This window comes from Cygnus olor, chromosome 25 (genome assembly GCF_009769625.2).
Source record: "Cygnus olor isolate bCygOlo1 chromosome 25, bCygOlo1.pri.v2, whole genome shotgun sequence".
In the NCBI taxonomy this organism is placed as follows: Eukaryota; Metazoa; Chordata; class Aves; order Anseriformes; family Anatidae; genus Cygnus; species Cygnus olor.
Window position 1 is genome coordinate 2,216,771 of NC_049193.1, and position 17,224 is coordinate 2,233,994.

The window sequence follows — 17,224 nt, forward strand, 5'->3', positions numbered from 1 at the left end:
GATGGAGCAGGGGGCACCCATGCTGCCCGACCCAAGGGGGTGCAGGAAAAGGGCTCCTTCGCCCCCCCCCCCAAAAAAAACAAATTTATTAGGGCAGGGGGCTGCGCCCCCCCTCCCAAGACACACGTGAAACCCAGAGCTTTTGTGTTACAAAAATATTCCGTGCTTTATTTACTCTGTGGTAGAAAAATAACATCGCCAGGCAACCGGAGTTTTGGGGACACGGATGGGACGAGGCGGCGGGGGGGGGGGGGGGGGAATCGGAGGGCTCCTATCCTGCCCCCCCTCAACCCCCCCCCCTGCCACCCCATGCCCATCCCTGCCACCCTCGCTCCGGTTCCCCTCCCGCTCTGCCCCCCCCTCGCTGCGCTGGTGCCGGAGGGGCCAGAGGGGGACACGGCGGGACCGGGAGCCGGAGGGGGGGGGGGGGGGGGCTGCCAAAATCCTTGGGGGGGGGCCAGAGGAGGAGACGAGGTCCGGGAGGGGACCCCCGATGGCGCAGAGCGCCAGCATGGGCCATATCCCCCCCCCTCCCGCCCCACGCTCCCCCCTCCCTTGGGGAACAGAGTCAAGGAGATAAAAACACCAACGCGCACATGTACATTCTTGGTGACGACTGCACAAAGCGAATCCGGGCCCCCCCCGGGCCCCCCCGCCCCGAGTAGCCCCACATTTTTTTTGGGGGGGTGGGGGGGGTGGGACGACACACAGGCTACGGGAAGCGGGGCAGCTCCAGGGGCCGGTGCTCGCAGAAGCGGAAAGCCAAAGCTGGGCCTTTTTGAAAAGGAACATAGAGGGGGGGGGGGAGGGAAAAAAAAAAAACATGCGACAAATCCGCTGCCTTTTATACAAGGGCATAAACACCAAAGAGCCGGACACCACCCTGCGTTTCTAGACAGCACAGAGCAAATCTCTGGGGGCGAGAACCTCCCCCTCCATCGCCGCCTGAACCCCCCCCCCCAGCTGGGCACAGAGACACGAACACAGCACAGTCCCCACAGTGCCGGGGGGGGGCCGGAGTGGGGCCGGGACGCCCGGCGGTCACGACTGGGCGTGGGGGATCCACTGACTGTCCATGGGGCGCCGCAGCAGCTCCTCCACGTGCCTGGCCACGTCCATGGTGTCGTCGAGGTCGAAGTCGCCCTCGGGGTCCAGCACGGCGTCGGGGCTGCGGGAGGCCAGGGGGGTGAGGTTTGGGGTCGGGGACAGGCTGCTGGAAGGGGGGGGGGGGGGGACGGACGAGGGACCCGATACCTACTTCTGGGCGTACATGTTGTAATGGGGCTGGGAGCAGACGGCGGGCGAAGGAGCCTGGTCCATGTAGGTGGCCCCCCCGGGGGCAGCGTCGCCTGATGCGCTGACAAACCTACGGGGACGAGGTGGCACGGGCTGGGACGTGGATACGTCCCGGGAATTTCACCCACCTCCTGGCAGGCACCCGGACCCCAAACCCTATCCCTGTCCCCATAAAAAACAGCAACCAACGAGGTCCCAACCCTGCTGGCCGGGGGGAATTCGGTCTTTTTTTTGGGGGGGGGGGGGGGCACAGCAGCCCTTGCTTGGCCACGGCACCGCACCGTGCTCTCCTCGCCCCCCAGCACTGACACGGTCACACCCCTAGGGCTGGGAGGGCAGGGATGCAAAGCACCCGAGCTGGCTCCCCGGGGATGATCCCGCGGCACCGCGCAGCCTCGTACTTACTCTGGCACTACTTGCTTGATCTGTGGCTTCACGTACCCATCCACGGCTTTAGCTAGAGGGAAAAAAAAAAGGCAGTGCTGAGCCTCAGAGCAGGAGGCACGTGCTGCAAGCCTGCGGAGGGGCTGGGGGCTCACGGCACGGCCAGCTGCAGGGCCCCCCCGGGCTGGATGTGGCCCAGGGCAGGGGGTGCTGGCAAGCCCAGGCTCTCCCCCCCGGTAGGATGCACAGAGAGGGATGCGTGAGGGGTGAAGGGGCAGCGCTACCTGGCGTGGACTCACAGAGAACCGGCGTGTAGTACTTGGAGAAGACCTCGTCCTTGGGCCGGTCGGGGAACACGTAGATGAGGTAACTGAGGTCCCCGAGGCGGTCGGCCAGGGAGCGGATGGAGAAGTCCCTGGTGGTGAAAGGCATCAGGTTCCAGAACATCCTCTCAGCTGGAAAACAAGAGCGAGGACCGCGGTGACGCCCAGGGCTCGCCGTGACGGCGAAACCAGTCCAGAAAATCCCAGTTTCCTGCGCTTTATCCTTCCTATAACATTTAGGGACGAGGCGCAGCTCGCCAGAACGCAGGACCAGGCAGGAGCTAACGGGACCTGGGGGCAGGTTTTTCCTCACAGGGGCACCGTGTGCCTCGTGGTGATGGTGCTGGCACCGAGGGGACACACGTAGGTGCCGAAGGAACACCACGAGCCCCACGGATGGGGACACTTCGGTCCCCAAACTGGGAAAGCCAAGCACGGGGGGGCTCGAGGGCTGCGCTCACCGGAGTCGAACTTCCACGCGATGGTGATGCCGCCGATCTCCGAGTCGCTGAAGCGCAGGAGGAAGGTGCCGTCGGGCTTGTTGATGAGCAGGTCGTGCGCCTGCTGCTTGTTCACGAAGCCCAGAATGGCCCTAGGCAGAGTGAGGGCGTCAGGGCGGGCGGGCGGGCGCGCGTGGGGCGGCACACGCGGGGCGGGAGGGCTCTTACCCGTCGTTCCAGTGCGGCTTCAAGTGCTTCTTCAGCACCTCCATCACGCCGTCGAACCACTGCCAGAAGGTGTAGTTCCTCCCGGGCAGGTTTTCCTGTTGAAATGCCCAGAGAATGAGCGCTCTCGTCTCCAGCCGTGTAGCTGCTGTTAAACAGCACAAGCACACACGGAGACCTGGCCCATGGCATGGAGGCTGAGGCTGCGAAGCCAGGCACCAGTTGGCCTTGTACCAGTGCCCAGCCACACGGCCCAGCCCCGGGGGAACACCAGCAATGCCTCCCCGAGGGCGCAGAGCACAGCTCCAGCCCCCCATACCCTTCCAAGCACGGAAGGCAAAGCCTTCCGCCCCGCTGCAGCTGGCTCCTGTTTGGGTTTTGCACCACCCCGACAAAACCCAGCTCCTTGGGAGGAACATGCCCCATCCTATCCCTCGGCACAAGCGCTGGCACCGTGGGCGTAGCAGAGCCCCGGTCCCGGCACACGGCAGCACCCCGGGGCTCCCCGGCCCTCCCAGCGCCGAGCCGCCCCCCTCACCCGGTTGAACTGGGACCAGGACACCGTGGTGCTGCTGTAATCCTCCAGGTGGGAGCTGGTACTGTTGAAGAGCTTCTGCGCCAGGAACACCAAGTTCTCCTTCGTCAGCCCGCGGCTGCTCTGCACCTCCGCCTTGAACTTCATGTTGAGCGCCTCGCAGAGCTGCGGCCACTGCACTTTGTCAGGCACCGCGAAGGGGACGCGGCCCTGGGGGGGGACACGGCGCAGGGTCAGCACGAAGCGCTGCCCCCTGCCACCATCCAGCCCCGAGCACGGCCCCACCAGACGAGCCCTGCTCCCTCCCGCAGCCCCCCGGGGGGATACGGAGCCCCTCTGGTCCCCCCCACGGGTGGTGGCACTCACAGGCTCCGCAAAGGCGTTGTCCCAGAGCACGGTGGCCGTGGCGTTGTTGTCCTGGCTGCCGTGCACGATCACCACCACGGGCAGGGACAGCGTCTGCCAGGAGGAAGGACGACGGGACGGGGCTGAGGTGGGATGGGACGTGGGGCACCGCGGCTGCCCCATAGCCCGAGCCCGGCCCCACAGCGTGAGCGCGGTGCCCCGCAGCTCGCTGGTGGCTTTACCTTCACCTGGAAGACCAGCTCGTTGCCACCAACGCTGAACTGCGACTCGAAGAGGATGGTGAACTTCTCCTCCGTCACCGACTCAGCACCGCGGCGGTCTGAGCGCTTGATCCGCTTCAGGGACTGCAGGGACACAAGGGGTGAGCACGGGGGGGACAAGGGACAGTTGGGGGACACAGGGGGACAGGGCATAGCTGGGGGCACGAGGGGCGAGCACATGGAAGGGGAGCACAGGACAGCTGGGGACATGACCTGTGAACACAGCAGGGTTGGCAACACAAAGGGTGATCGCAGGGGGACATGGAGCAGATGGGGACACGAGGGGACACGAGACAGGGTGAGCGCTGGGACAGGGGGGCGGGGGGGCTCTCACCATGTTGCGGAAGTGGGCGCTGAGCGTGCCGGTGGCCTGGTGATACTCCATCACGCAGCAGTTGTTGAGGATCTCCCCACTGCTCTCACTGCGTGGGAACACACGGGGTCAGGGGGACCACCAGGATGGGGGGCAGCCCCCCACCGTGTCCTGCTTCAGCCCCCCCAGCCTCCCCCCACCCCGGGCATTACTTGCGGGTGCTCTCGTTCTTCAGCAGGGCCTTGGCTTGCTGCTCGCTGATGATGGTGGCCTTCACCTGGGGGGGGTTCATGTGCACGTTCAGCTTCCCCCCCACCAGGAGCCGCACGGTGGCCGCGAACTTGGTCTGCGTCTTCAGCACCTGGGGGGGCTGCTTCTCGATGATGAAGGTGCTGGGGGGGCACGGGGGTCAGGGGCAGGCGGGCACAGAAGCCCAAGGCCCCCAACCGGGCCCCCCAAATCCCCCTGAGCCCACGTCGAGGCCGCCTCTACCTGGTGACCAGGGCAGAGATGATGTCGGTGATGGTGCCGTTCAGCTCCGACAGCATCTCCTCCACGGGGCCGGGGATGGGCAGCTGCTGGCACAAGTGCTCGGCCCGGCGGATCTGCTGCCGGTTCTGCCAGATGATCTCCGCCAGCTTCTCGCACCTGGGGGGCAGCGAGGCTCAGCACCCGCCGTGCAAGGGCTCAGCACCCCGCCCGCCCCCCCCGGCGCACCCACCAGGTCTGCAGCACGTCCAGGGTGCCCTCGGGGGGACCCCCGTTCCCCGCCAGCTGCTGCCGGCGCTTCCACTGGATCAGCTCGTCGTCCAGGATGGTCGTTTGCTGCTTGCGCAGCAGCTGCAGCGTCTTCTGGTGCTTCTCGGCCAGCTCCTGCGAGGCGGCACGGTGTCACGGGGCGCGGGGACGGCGGCACAGCCGGCACGGGGACGGTCCCCCGGCACTCACCACGCGGTACTGCTGTAGTGTCTGGGCCTCCCGGTGCAGCCAAGCCTCCAGCGACGCCTTCTTCTGCTGCAGCGTCGTCTCCCGCGACAGGCGCTCCTGGGGACCCAGCTGGGAGAGCTGGGAGAACTGGGCTGGGGGACGGGGCGCAGCGTCAGGGCCAGCACCGCCAGCGCCCGGATCCCCGCGTCCCCTCCCTGGTCCCCCCAGCCACCTTGGAGGCGCATGTTCTCCTGGTACTGGATGATGAAGTACTCCTGCGTCTGCTGCAGCTTCTTGAGCTCGTTCTCCGAGTCCTGCGTGATGAGCCGCAGCTCCTCGAAGGTCTGGTTGATCTGCAGGTGCTTCTGCGACATGGCGTCCACCAGGGAGCCGGCCGGCGAGGGGCTCTGCACAGGCACCGCCAGCGCTCAGCACGGGTTGGGAGACCCTCCCCACCCCACCTGGGTGCTGGGGGGCAATGGGGACCCTCCCCACCCTACCTGGGTGCTGGGGGGCAATGGGGACCCTCCCCAGCCCACCTGGGAGCTGGGGGGCAATGGGGACCCTCCCCACCCCACCTGGGTGCTGAGCACCCCCTGCCTCAGGGCTGCTCCCACAGCCCAGGTGACGGAGACCCCCAGCACCCCCCCACCCTGCAGGACCCATGTCCTCCCCCCCCCCCCCCAAATGGTGATGCCCCTCAGCCCCCACTCACGTTGTTCGCCTCCCGCACCAGCCTCTGCTCGTGGTAGAGGATGTGCCGGATGCAGCGCACCAGCTCCATGGGGCACCGGTCGTACGTGTTCTGCACGGGAGACAAAACTTGAGCCAGGCGTGGGGCAAGGACCCCCCCCCGCCCCGGCCCCCACCCGCCGCAGCCCCCCCCCAACTCGCCTGCAGCTGCGTGGCATAGTGCCCCAGCTTGATCTTCAGCAGGAAGCCGTCTTCACCCACTTGGTGATCCGCCTTCTTCTGCAGCTCCTGGATCAGCCCCTCCAGCAGCTGCGTCGCCTTCACGTTCTCCTGGGGGTTGTCGAGGTCGATGGAGTCCCTTGAGAGGAGGGGGGGGGGAGGGGGACACACAGAGCGATGGCATCAGGCCAGCCCGGCCCCACGGGGGGGGCTCGGCACAGCGGGGACCCCCCCCACGGCACGGATGCTGCCGAGGCTGGTGGCGGGGTGGGGGGCAGCAGGTCCCGCGGGGACGGGCACCCCCCCGACCTACCATGCCTGGCTCTCGATCCACTGCGACAGGTAGTGCCGCACCTCGATGGGGAAGTGCTGCCCGTAGAGCGCCTGCATCTGCCGCAGGGCTTCGCCCTGGAGCTGCTGCGCCTGGATCCACACCGCCATGGCTCACCACCTGCCGGGGACACGCGGCGGGTGGGCATCACGCGGGGGGGCCCCGGCACCGAGCACCCCCCAGATTTACAGGAGCTTCCCGGCTCCTCCGGCACCGAGCGCTGCCAGAGTCACCGCAAGGGGACAGGGGGACCCCGGCTGCGTGCTACCCGCTATTTTCTAGGGAAAGCCCTCGGAGAGCTCTGCTGCCAAAGCTCTGCTGCCTCGGCCACGCCACGCAGCCGTGGTTTCCCTTTGCAGCACCGCGGGCGCACGGCCAGGGAAGCGAGGAGGGATGGGGGGGCTGGAGAGGAGCCCCAGCACCGGCCGGGCAGGAGCAGCCCCCATGGTCACATAGGATCACAGCCGCCCACCCCGCGCCCCAGCACCACAGCGTGGGGCTTTACAAAGCGCCTTTTGGGGTGAGCCTGGCATCCCCACTGCTCCTTGGGTCATCATGGGGCAGCCACACACACCCCGAACGCAGCAGGGAGACGGCACCTCTGAAAAGCCAGAGCTTTCCTCCACACCCTGCCCCATGCACAGGAAGAGGAACAATAACCCAGTTGGCTATAAATGATTTTTTCCCCTATAAAAAGCAAGGAACATTTCCACATTCACGGAAAAGGCGCTGAGTTAGAAATCCTTCTGGTAAGGAGGACCTGGGGGAGGCAATAAAAACTGAAAGCGACGAGGGATAGGGAAAGGGGGAAGGCCGACAGCAGGATGCGTACGGGCAGTCAGCAATTGCGAACAATTGATAAGAGGCCCTGATGGAAAACGCTGCTGCTGGCGGAGCTGCAGGGAACGCCAGGAATGGTTTTTTTTTACTGCGCCAGGAATGGATGAAACCCCGGGAGCAGCCCAAGCCCAGCGCAGGAACATCAGCACGGACAAAACCCAAACGCTGCTCCTCCTATCGAAACGGGGTGATGTATTCCCAGCGTACAGCAGCAGAACGCTTCCTATTCCACTTCACCGTGTTGTTAAGCAACAAGTATTGCTCTGCCGCTGCGGTCAGCTCGCCATCAGGGCGGACAAAAGGCTGTGGCCTTGGAGCAGGAGCTGTGAATATTGCTGCTGGGAACGGCCGGGCGCAAACCGAGCCAGCGGCACGCCAGCGCTGGCGAGGGGAGCGGCAGGACGGCGAGGATGGCCCCGAAAAGCACTCGTGACGGGCTCTGACACACTCGCTATGTGCCGAAAAGCACCACCAATGCATCCGCAGGCGTTTCTCCGAGCGGCTCATTTTGGTCTCCCGTGCCTCACCCGCAGGCTGGCAAACCTCCCCGGGGAGCCGCAGGGTGCCCGGAGCGCGCCCGCAGCCGGCACGGCGCCAGCCCCCGTCGTCACGAGCGGAGCTTCTCCGCCACGAGAGCCGGCCACGGCTTCAGCACGATCCCAAAAGGCACAGCAAGCCCCGCAAAGGGCATCCCCACCCCGCAGAGCATCCCGAGCCTGCGGCGTGACCACGCCGCAGCCGAGGCGCCGTGCTTTGCCAGCAGCCCCACGCTCCTGCATCGCATGGGCAAAGCCGTGAGCAATCGGTGCCTCGGCCGGACCCAGGACCAGCACCGTCCTCCCCGAGCAGCACCCGGGGCCAGCTGCAGCAACCGGCCACATGCACGTTCGAACAATTGCAAGAGACGGGTAATTGCAGTGGTTTTAAGCTGCTTTGCATGTACTTAGTGCTGGCAGCGAGCTATAATCCCACCCATTACCGCAGCTCGGTTAACCAGCAGCAACTCAACAAGCCACAGCGACTTGCTCGTCAGTGACTTAGCGCCTGCGAGGCTGCACGCACGGCGGCTGGACAAGGGTCGGGGACGGGGACGGCAGCCCCCGAGGGGACAGCTCGGGCAGGGGATGCCCGTGAAGAGAAGGATGGGAGATGTGGACGATGCTTCAGCATCCAGTGGCCCCGCTGCCCCATCGGCGTTGCCAAACTGGCTGCAAAATGGGCGAAATTCACCTAAAAGAGGTTTCCCAGCGGGCTAAAGGTGGTGACACGGGAAGGAATGCACGGAGGGGTGCGGGAGCACCCTGGGGGATAGCAGGTGGCCAAGGGACCCTTGTAGGGCAGCAGCGGGGCCGGGCTATGGCCAAAGCCCCCCTTGGCAGCCCCGGAGTCTCCCAGACACAGCGGCAGGCTGGCGGCCAGCTCCGGATCGCGTGCTGCAGGAAAGCCAGAGCCCACGGGCGAGCAGACAAAAGGAGGGAAATGTCTCACAGGGCGAGGCTGGCGGCAGCGCGTTCCCGTGCGCGGCGAGCACGGCAAAGCCCCGCCGTGGGCAGCTCCTGCCCCAGGGCCTGCACCCAGGGGCTGCTGCTCGCCCCAGCGAGCCGGCTCGGGCTGAGCCATGGGATGCTTATGGGATGCTTATGGCGCAAAGCTATGGGATGCTCGTGGCACAGCCGTGGGATGCTGGGGGCACACAGCCACGGGATGCTCGCGGGACGCTCGTGGCACAGCCATGGCACACTCCTGACACTCAGCTCACAACCCAGGTTCACCCCCTGCCCTCACCCCGACACCGCCACCGAATGCAGCCCCAGCTCCCTTTCTGCACCCCGCAGAGCCAGCTAAAGCCCTGGGGGGGCCCCACCAAAGGGCTCTGGCTACACCCCCCACACACGCCTGCCCCGTGCAGCCCCTCTGCCGCCGTGGCTCCCGCACTGCCCTTTGCCTGGCGCTCCCCCGGCCCCGCAGAGGGGGGGTTCTGGGTGCAGCTTCCTTCCCGGCAGGGAGCGCGGGGCCCCACCGGCGGTGCAGCCGCGGCGCCGGCTCCGTCCCGCCGGCACGTAGCAGCCCTGCGCCCGCCGCAGTAAACACACGGACACGTGGTTTCTCGGCACCTCCGGGAGCCCACGATCGCTTCCAGGTCAGAGCCGGCCTCGCTGGCGGCCGCAGGGCCGGACCCTGCGCTCCCCGCAGGGTTGGTGCTGCCGGGGGTGGGGGGGGTCTCTGGTCCTGCCCTGGGGGCATCACGCCTGCCCCCGCCGGATGGGAACCCGCATCCCCCCGAGATGGCAGCCCCATGCTGGCTCCCCTCTGGGGCAGGATCCAGCCCCCAGCCTCCAGCCAGGCCCTGGGAACGGTAACGCTGGCAGCCGACAGTGGCTGCTCGGCACATGGATGGGCTCCAGTCCCCTCCCGACCCCCCTTGCAGACAATCGCTCGTCCCCTGCATGCCACACGTGTGCCCGGGGGATGCACGGAGCCCCCTGGGGCAGCCCCTATTGGCTCGACCCCCCTGGGGCTGCCCCAGCTCAGCCCCCTCGCCTCGCACGTGGCCGCTGCGCACCACGTCCTGCCCTGCCCGGAGGGGACACGAAGGGCTCGGCACGCACCCAAAGGGGCCCGGAGCCCACGGGCAGCCGTGCCACGGCCTCCCCACACATGGCTTTGGTGGGGGGTAGATGAGCCCCCGGGTACGGTGCTCGGTTCCCCCACAGCACCAGACCAGCAGCACCGGCTGGGTGCCCATCCCACGGCCGTACTCACCGGGGGTCAGCGCTGCTCTGCCCGCTGCGGCCCCCCCCTCCCCGGGGGCAGCCCGGCCACGGCTCCGGGCAGGCGCTGCCAGCGCAGCCGGGCTCCCGTTGCGGCCGTTTCGCAGGCTGCGAGCTACAGGAAGGAGCCGAGAGCAGCTATTTCCTTCCAAAATGTCAGCTGCCTGCGCAGTCGGGCAGCGCCGGGCTCCGGCAGCTTCCTCCGCTGCCGCCTGCATGGTGCGGCCGGGGGCACGGGGCCGGCGCCCCCTGATCCTTAACCCCGCAGCGGGGCACGGCCTCTCCCCGTGGGGCTGAGCCCCCCCACCCCCCCGGTGCCCCCACACCCTGAGGGCAGCCAGGGAAGGACCCGGAGGACTGGTGTGGGAGGGATGCGGGAGGGATGGAGGGCTTGGACTCACCTGCGCCCCACGGCTCCGCTCGCGGCCCCGCGCCTCCCCCGGCGCACGGCACCGGGGCAAAGCCGCCAGAGAGCGGCCCCCGGCCCCCCCTGCCCGCTCCAAGCTCCCCAGCGAGCACCGGGCTGCGCTGGGGCCAGCGTGGAGGGCAGCCGGCGCTGGAATTGGCGCGGCTCGCCCCTTCTACGCCTGCATGTGGTTTCCAGCTTTCGGTCGAGAGGTGGAGGCAGCGCCGGGCGCAGGAGGCGAGCTCCTTCTAGAAGCGCGGCGCTTTGATGGCTTCTGGTCGCCTCGTGCACCAGAGCGGCGGCGGCCGAGGGCTCGGCCCTGGCAGCATCAAGGTCGGTGCCCTGCCCGCCACGAGCCTGCAGCCCACGCTGGAAACCGTCCGTGCTGGGGCAGGGGAACTCGGGGCTCACGGACGAGGCTCTGAAAATTCACTATTTCCTCCCCGGGGCAGGGCCGAGGGCCCAGCAGCCGGCGGGCGGAGGCGTGCTGCCCGCTCCGGGCTCTCCCATCCGGCAGCGGCCCCGTGGGCCGGCGGCTTTGGGAGCCAAAATGGAGAACTTGAGCTCCGACAGGAACAAGGAAACCCCAAACACGGCCTGACGCTGTCCAGGGGTAGAAGCTGGCCGCGCACGTAGGTGGCAGCGCCCCACGTCCCCTGCGCAGCCTCAGCATGGGCAGGGAGCAGCGCTGCCACCCAAAAACCCACAGCCAGTGACTCAGGATGGCAGCAGGGACTGCCTTCAGGTGACATTACTACGAGCCACCAGCGTTGGGTTTGATTTGCCCTCTGGCATTTGAAGCCTTCGGGAACGCGTGGCTCCCCTCTGCAGATTTTCCCTCACGACCACAAAGGCCCAGAAACCTGCGTAATAACAAAACCACCGAAATACCCGACGAAATCCCGGTGAAATCCCTCGAATCCAGGGGCCGAGAGACGACCGCTCCTGCGTGCTGCAGGAGCAGCCCCCGGCCACCCCGCCCCCGGCTCACCCCAACCCCGCACGTCTGACGGAGCACGATATTTTCCCCGACGCACTGAAAGCTCAGCACGACGGCGAGGACCCCAGCCCTGCCCTGCACCTCGGGAAGGCAGCGGCTCGGGATGCAGCACCCGTCGGACACGGTGCCAGCCCCTGCTGGCACAGAGGGGACCGGACGCAGCCACCTGGGACCCGCGCCCCCCCCTCACCCCCCCCAGCCCCGGGCACGCCGCTAATTCCTGCCCAGACCCAGCACAAGCCCGGGAGGGCCGGGCTGATCGGAAGGACGCGAGGATTAAGCTCATTGCAGCGTCGAATTAGTCCCGATTTGGGGCTGGAGACACAATTTCATTTTATCTGCCATGCCTCAGCGAGCGCGCACAATCGGGCTAATCCAGTTACCTGCCAAGCGGGATTTGCAGCGCGGAGCCCAGACGGGGCAGCGCAGGCACCGGCAGCCCCGCTCCATCCCAGGGGGAAGACGTGTGGGAGCCACCGCCGGGGGACCCGCAGTGACCCCCCCCCCTCTGCCTCCCCCGGGGGTCCCGGCGCAGCTGGCAGCATCTGGGCTCCCTTGGGTGCAGACGAGCAGCCAATTTGCGTGCCCGGTCAGGAGAAAAACTGCCTGCTGTCAGTGCATGCATGCCGAGGCTTCCCGCCCTGCCGCAGCACACCGGGCAGGCACTTTGGGGTTTTTTTGGGGAGTTTTTAGGAGCTGAGGTGCAGGTGGCACAACGCAGCCCCGCAGGGAGATGCTCTCGGAGCGGGGCAGCAGAGCAGGCAGGGAGGCAGAGCAAACCTCGCTGCAGGAGGAGGGGGCGTGCAAACACCCAGGGAAGCCGGGAGCAGAGGGAACTTGTCAGAATGGGAACAAAAAGCCAAAACACGGATGTTTGAGGCAACAAAATCTCATTCCTAGCAGCACCCCGGGGCTGGCGGGTCCCTCCCACGGTGGTGGCAGAGCTCAACGTTTGCCTTCACGCTCCCAGTGCCCGGCGCACGCCCCAGCCACCCCGCGGAGCGGCACCGTGGGGATGCGACGCCACAAACACAGGGATCAAAAACCAGCCGGGTCCTGCCCATGCCATGCTGTGGCTCCTGCTGGGGGTGCGGGCAGGGCAGCGTGACCCCCCCGGCAGCGTTCAGGGGGCAAAACACAGCCCAGGAGCTGGAGCCGGCGGCGCTCTGTGGGACGGCAGCGCCTGCTCTGCCAGCGGGAGCAGCACCCGGGGGCACCACAGCCCCGAGTTCGGCAGTGACACTTGCCACGTGAGCGCGGGCTGCGCCGCAAATCCCCCACCTAAACATTTCTAAGAGGCCTAGGTGACGAATGGGTTTATAAAAGGAGCGTGCCGGGGCCGAGGCAGCTGTGCCGTCGAGCCCCAAAGCGCCAGGGCTGCGTTTGAACAACAGCTAGGCCAGGGATCGTTTTACAGCTGTGTTTTAACCCAGGCGAGGGGCTGCGATGTGCCGCAAGCGAGACCTGCCTCTTTTCCCTGTAAAAGCTTTGCAGGCGGAGGAACACAAAGCCAGACAGGGGCACTCAGCCGCCGGGGCCGCGCAGGCGCTTCCAGCCCCGGCCGAGCACCAGCCTTTTCCCCAATTCCCTCCCCAGGCAGAGCCCTGCCGGAGCCCGGCCTCTACGTATGGCAACGAGAGGAAGACGCGAAGTCACAGCGAGAAATGGAGATTGCAAAACTCACCAGCGACCGCTTCAAAAATGGGGAGCAGCGTCGTGACCATGTCACGGACCGGCTGCGGCATCCCAGCCGCCAGAGCCCCGGTGCGGAGCCAGGAGGCCGCGCATCGCTCCCGGGCTGCGTGGAGAGCGCGCCCCGGGGCGAGAAGCACGCCCTTCTGCAGGCAGCCGGCGCTCCCGGCCCCTCTGGTGCAGCTAGATGGGTGGATTCTGCTTTATCAGCAACTCGGCTCACCCCTATCGGCCAGGAAGCCGTGTTCACATGTGTGCCTCCCCCTCGACATTTCCCAACGCGGCAGGGAGAAGCAGTTCACGGCAAACGTACCTTTTATCAGCCAGCAGATGTTGCTAGAACTGTTGCTGCATGTAAAATACGGGGCATGCCCGGCACAGCTTGGATCCCTGCACCGGACACGCGGTGCCAGGGTGAACACCCCCGCCCCCCTTCCTCCCGGGATCAAAACACTTGGGGGTTGCAAAATAGACACCCCATGAAAGGAAAGGCACGCCACAGAAACATTACAGCTGTCGAGGCTGCTCCTCCTGGAGCGTGCTGGAGCCCCGGGGCAGGCTGAGCCCAGCCAGCAGCCGGCACAGCCTCCGGGGCCAGAGCCCAGCCCTGACCCCCAGCCCGGCTGGGGGGGAGCCAGGAGCGGCACCAGCACCCCCGGGAGCCCCTCAGCCAAGGGGACGGTGCCCCCGCAATGCAGGCACCCCCACTCCACCTTCCTGCCGTGCCCGGGGACTGCTGCGAGGCCCCTCGAAGGCTTACAGTAATTCCTTGCAGAGCAAAAAGTCATTTCCCAGCTGACGGGGCCGCTTTACTGTACGCAGCACGGCACAGTCACCGCTCACCGCCTGGCCGCCCACGCGGGGCAGGAGTACAAGGAGCAGGGATTTTTCGCGAGCAGGGTATCTGGGTTTTGCTATCACTCGAGAGAGAGCTGGGAAACCCCACGGCGAAGACCTCACAGCCTGTTCGGAGTCAGCACTTCCCCTGCAGCGTGAGGGGAAGGTCCCTGCAGCGGCTCCGTGTCACTCACGGCGCAGAGCATCCCCGGCGGCTGCTCCCCGGCCCCGAGCGCTCGGGCGAGCATCCCTGGTGGGGCCACATCCCCCCCCGAGGCACCGGCGTCGTGCTGCAGAGGGACAAGGCAGGCGCATTGAAGCTGGTGACGCAGCTCCAGAGACAACTGCTGGGGGGCCAGGCACCCCCCGAGGGGCCACACCATAGGAAAAGCCCTGAAATGCGACGGTGGCGACAGCAGCCCATCGCTCCCTGTTTCCAGCGTGGGCTCCCCCAGGGTCAGGCTGTTGACGCCTCTCGGTCTCAACGGGAGCTCCTCCTCCCATGTTGTGCAGCACAGCATGGCCAGTCGCCTCCCCGGCGCTGGGGGCAAGCCCCGAGCTCCAGGGATGGTTGCACAGCCCACGGCGAGGGGCTCCACCCTCGTGTCAGGCACTCGGGAGCCAAAGCAAGTCAGGCTGGGATCCTGCCGGCTTTGGGAGCCCCAGAGCTTGCTGCAGCTCCCCCATGGGTGCGTGAAGCAGACGCCCCTAAAACCTTCGCCTCCTGACCCCAGAGCGAGGCGCCGGGCCCCAAGCACCCTTCCAGCACCACCAGGTAAGGATTGCTGTGCTGGTGCATGAGGCCAGGCTGCTTCCCCGGTCCCCGTGGCACGGGCCAGGCTCTGCAACCACCCCGCACCAGATGCCCCGTGCAGGATCCAGCTCCAGGGCTTGCACAGCTCCGCGCTGCAGCCACGAGCTCTGCTGGAGGTGCAGGGCTGGCAGGGGGGCCAGGGGTGTCCTGCTGCACCAGCATAGCCCACGGCATGCTGCTGGCGAGAAGCACGCCTGCTTGCATCCTCCGGGCTTCCCAAGGACGTCGCCAAGAGCTGACGGCGTGTTGGGGTTTAACCCACGTTCCCCCAGAGCACGGGGGCCGGGCAGCACCGCAGCTCTGCTCCAGTCGCCGTCCTCCAAAAGCCCCAGGTGCTCCACAGGCTCCTGGGGACTTTCTGAGCCCATGTCCTGCCCCGGGTGAGCCCTGTTGCCCCATGCCATGCTTCGGTCGTGCCATGCCGCAGCATGGCCCAGCGATGACAGCCAAGAACCCACGGGCAAATTGCCGGGGGACACCTCCCCTCCCCGAGCCGTGGGGCTCTCCTGAGCAAGGTGGGGCGTGTGGGGCTCTGACTGCAAGCTCTCATGAGCCAACGGCCCCAGCTCCGCGCTGCCATCAGAGGTGTTACCGCCGTCAGCAGATCAGGCGGAGGTGCCTGAGCCGGGCCATGCCCCCGGGGACGAGCCCTCACCCAGGGCTGGGTGCTGGCACCCCGGGGCCCTGCAGCGTGGCCAGGAGCACCCGGAGAGCCCTGCCTGGCACGGGCCCGCCGGCTGGCCGGACCCATGCAGGGCCCTGACAGCTCCTATATCCTATCTGACAGGTGGCTCTCCCTCCCGAGGGGTCGTAATTAGCCCTGCCGCTAACGCCGGCCGGCAAACGAGTTGGGTGAAAGGCCACCGGGCGCCACACGCCAGGGCGCTCTCACCGCTCCCATCTTGGCTGAGGGATTTATTTTCCATCCCGCTGCGGCTCTGCCCAGCGGCACGCCGCCGCGCTCCCGAGCACTGGAGAGCAGGAGGGGGCTGCCCCGCGTGTCCCCCACCCCCCCCAGCCCGGAGGGGTGCCAGGCTCTCCTGGGCACGGCGCACGCGACCTCCCCGGACATCATTTGAGCACTTTCCGAGTTGCCTCCCGGAGGCACAGCCGCTGACAAGCGGCCCCTTCCCGCACCGCCGCGTCCTCGGCGGCTCCAGCCTTGCAGACGGCGGGCCCCCCCCCGGTGCCGTGTGCTCCACCCCCCCCCCCCCCCCGGTGCCGTGTCCCCCCCTCGGTCCCGTTTCCCCCCCTCCAGTTCCATGTCCCCCCCCCGGTCCGGGATGCGCCGTGCCCCCCGCCGGGCTCCGCGCAGCGGCCGCGCAAAGTCCGCGCCCCCCGCGGGGGCGTGCGCCCGGCCCGGCCCGCACCTGCCGGGCTCCGGGGGGGCCCGGGGGCACCCGAGGGGGCCCGGGGAAGGTGGGGGCCAGGCGCTGCCGCCGCCGGGGCTCCCGGTCCCGATTCGCCGTCGAAAAAAGCGAGGCCAAGGGCCCTGCGCCGGGCCCCGCCGCGAAGTTGCGTTTGGCCGCCGCGAGTTACGAAACAGCCAAAATATTTACCAAAAGGAGGGGGGGGGGGGGGAGGAAAAAAAATAATAAAAATAAAATAATCAACATTTTAAAAAGCCGAACAGCACCGAACCCCCCGACGGCGCCTTGGCACGGCCGCAGGTGCCCCCCCCCCCCGCATCGCCCCCCGGGGCCCCGGGAGAGCGGCGCTGCACGGCCCGGCCCGGCCCGGCTCGGCTCGGCACGGCTCGGCCCGGCCGCCCCCCGCGCCCTGTTTACGGCCGCGGAAAGCGAAAGCGGGCCCGGCCCGGCCCGGCTCGGCTCGGCACGGCCCCGTTCGGCGGCCCCGCGCCCGCCCCTACCTGCGGCCGCGGCGGCGGCTGCGGCTCCGCTGGCTCCGGCGGCTCCCGGCGCTCGGCTCCGCCGCCGCTCTGCCCCCTCCGGCCGCCGCCGCCGCCGCCGCCGCTGCCTGCGCCGCCCCCCCGCCGCCGCCCGGCCCGGCCCGGCCCCGCTCGGCCCGCCCCCGCCGCTGCACCGCCCCGCCCGGCACCGCCGCCCCCCCGCCCCCCCAACCCCCGGCACCGGGCACCGGGTTCCAGCACGGGGGTTGGGAACCGGGTGTCGGTACTGGTACTGGGAAGCAGCACCGGGTATCGGTACCGGTACTGGGTTTGGGCACCGGGCACTGAGTGTTGGGGACTGGCACCGGTATTGGTACCGGTATCGGGTTTGGACACCGGGCACGGGGTGTTGGCACTGGCACTGGGTATCGGTACTGGTACCAGGTTTGGACACCGGGAACCGGGCACTGGGAACCAGCACTGGGCATTGGTACCAGTACCAGGTTTGGGCACTGGGCACTGGGTATTGGCACTGGCACCGGTGTCGGTACTGGTACCAGGTTCAGGCACCAGGCACCGGGCACTGGGTACCAGCACTGGGCATCAGTACCGGTACCAGGTTTGGGCACTGGGCACCAGGCACCAGGTACCAGCACCAGGCATCAGTACTGGTACCAGGTTTGGGTGCTTGGTGTTGGCACCG

The 17,224-nt window shown here is 67.7% G+C and overlaps 2 protein-coding genes across 9 annotated transcripts; both read right to left on the reverse strand.

Annotated features, from left to right (window-relative positions):
* Positions 1-687: 687 nt before the first annotated feature.
* On the reverse strand, positions 688-16,626 carry LOC121059637 (signal transducer and activator of transcription 5B). 8 transcript variants are annotated; one of them, XM_040536679.1, is made up of 19 exons: positions 16,543-16,626; positions 6,295-6,432; positions 5,964-6,120; positions 5,785-5,874; positions 5,302-5,476; positions 5,091-5,221; positions 4,864-5,015; positions 4,635-4,790; positions 4,355-4,534; positions 4,164-4,251; positions 3,791-3,913; positions 3,570-3,662; positions 3,207-3,413; positions 2,672-2,766; positions 2,465-2,595; positions 1,980-2,135; positions 1,702-1,753; positions 1,259-1,366; positions 688-1,168 (listed from the first exon to the last, which is right to left on the reverse strand). In XM_040536679.1, exons 2-19 carry the CDS (start codon positions 6,420-6,422, stop codon positions 1,042-1,044), a joined length of 2,349 nt encoding a protein of 782 aa, XP_040392613.1. In that variant the 5' UTR covers positions 6,423-6,432; positions 16,543-16,626; the 3' UTR covers positions 688-1,041. The 8 variants fall into 8 exon arrangements, with proteins under 8 accessions (XP_040392613.1, XP_040392609.1, XP_040392607.1 ...); XM_040536675.1 differs by having other exon boundaries at positions 1,965-2,135; XM_040536673.1 differs by lacking the exon at positions 16,543-16,626 and adding an exon at positions 13,014-13,605 and having other exon boundaries at positions 1,965-2,135.
* On the reverse strand, positions 3,059-9,908 carry LOC121059734 (collagen alpha-1(I) chain-like). Its single transcript, XM_040536883.1, has 2 exons — positions 7,311-9,908; positions 3,059-3,070 (listed from the first exon to the last, which is right to left on the reverse strand). The coding sequence occupies exon 1, from the start codon at positions 9,896-9,898 to the stop codon at positions 8,921-8,923; it is 978 nt and encodes a 325-aa protein (XP_040392817.1). The 5' UTR covers positions 9,899-9,908; the 3' UTR covers positions 3,059-3,070; positions 7,311-8,920.
* Positions 16,627-17,224: the final 598 nt, after the last annotated feature.

What these genes read in the sequence shown, in the direction of transcription:
- LOC121059637 (XM_040536675.1), bottom strand. Translation starts at nt 6,422, where the DNA reads ATGGCGGTGTGGATCCAGGCGCAGCAGCTCCAGGGCGAAGCCCTGCGG. An exon ending in GGAGAACATGCGCCTCCAAG is followed by an intron (nt 5,222 to 5,301) that starts GTGGCTGGGGGG and finishes CCCGTCCCCCAG; the next exon opens with CCCAGTTCTCCCAGCTCTCC. An exon ending in AGCTGGTCTTCCAGGTGAAG is followed by an intron (nt 3,663 to 3,790) that starts GTAAAGCCACCA and finishes TCCTCCTGGCAG; the next exon opens with ACGCTGTCCCTGCCCGTGGT.
- LOC121059734 (XM_040536883.1), bottom strand. Translation starts at nt 9,898, where the DNA reads ATGGGCACCCAGCCGGTGCTGCTGGTCTGGTGCTGTGGGGGAACCGAG.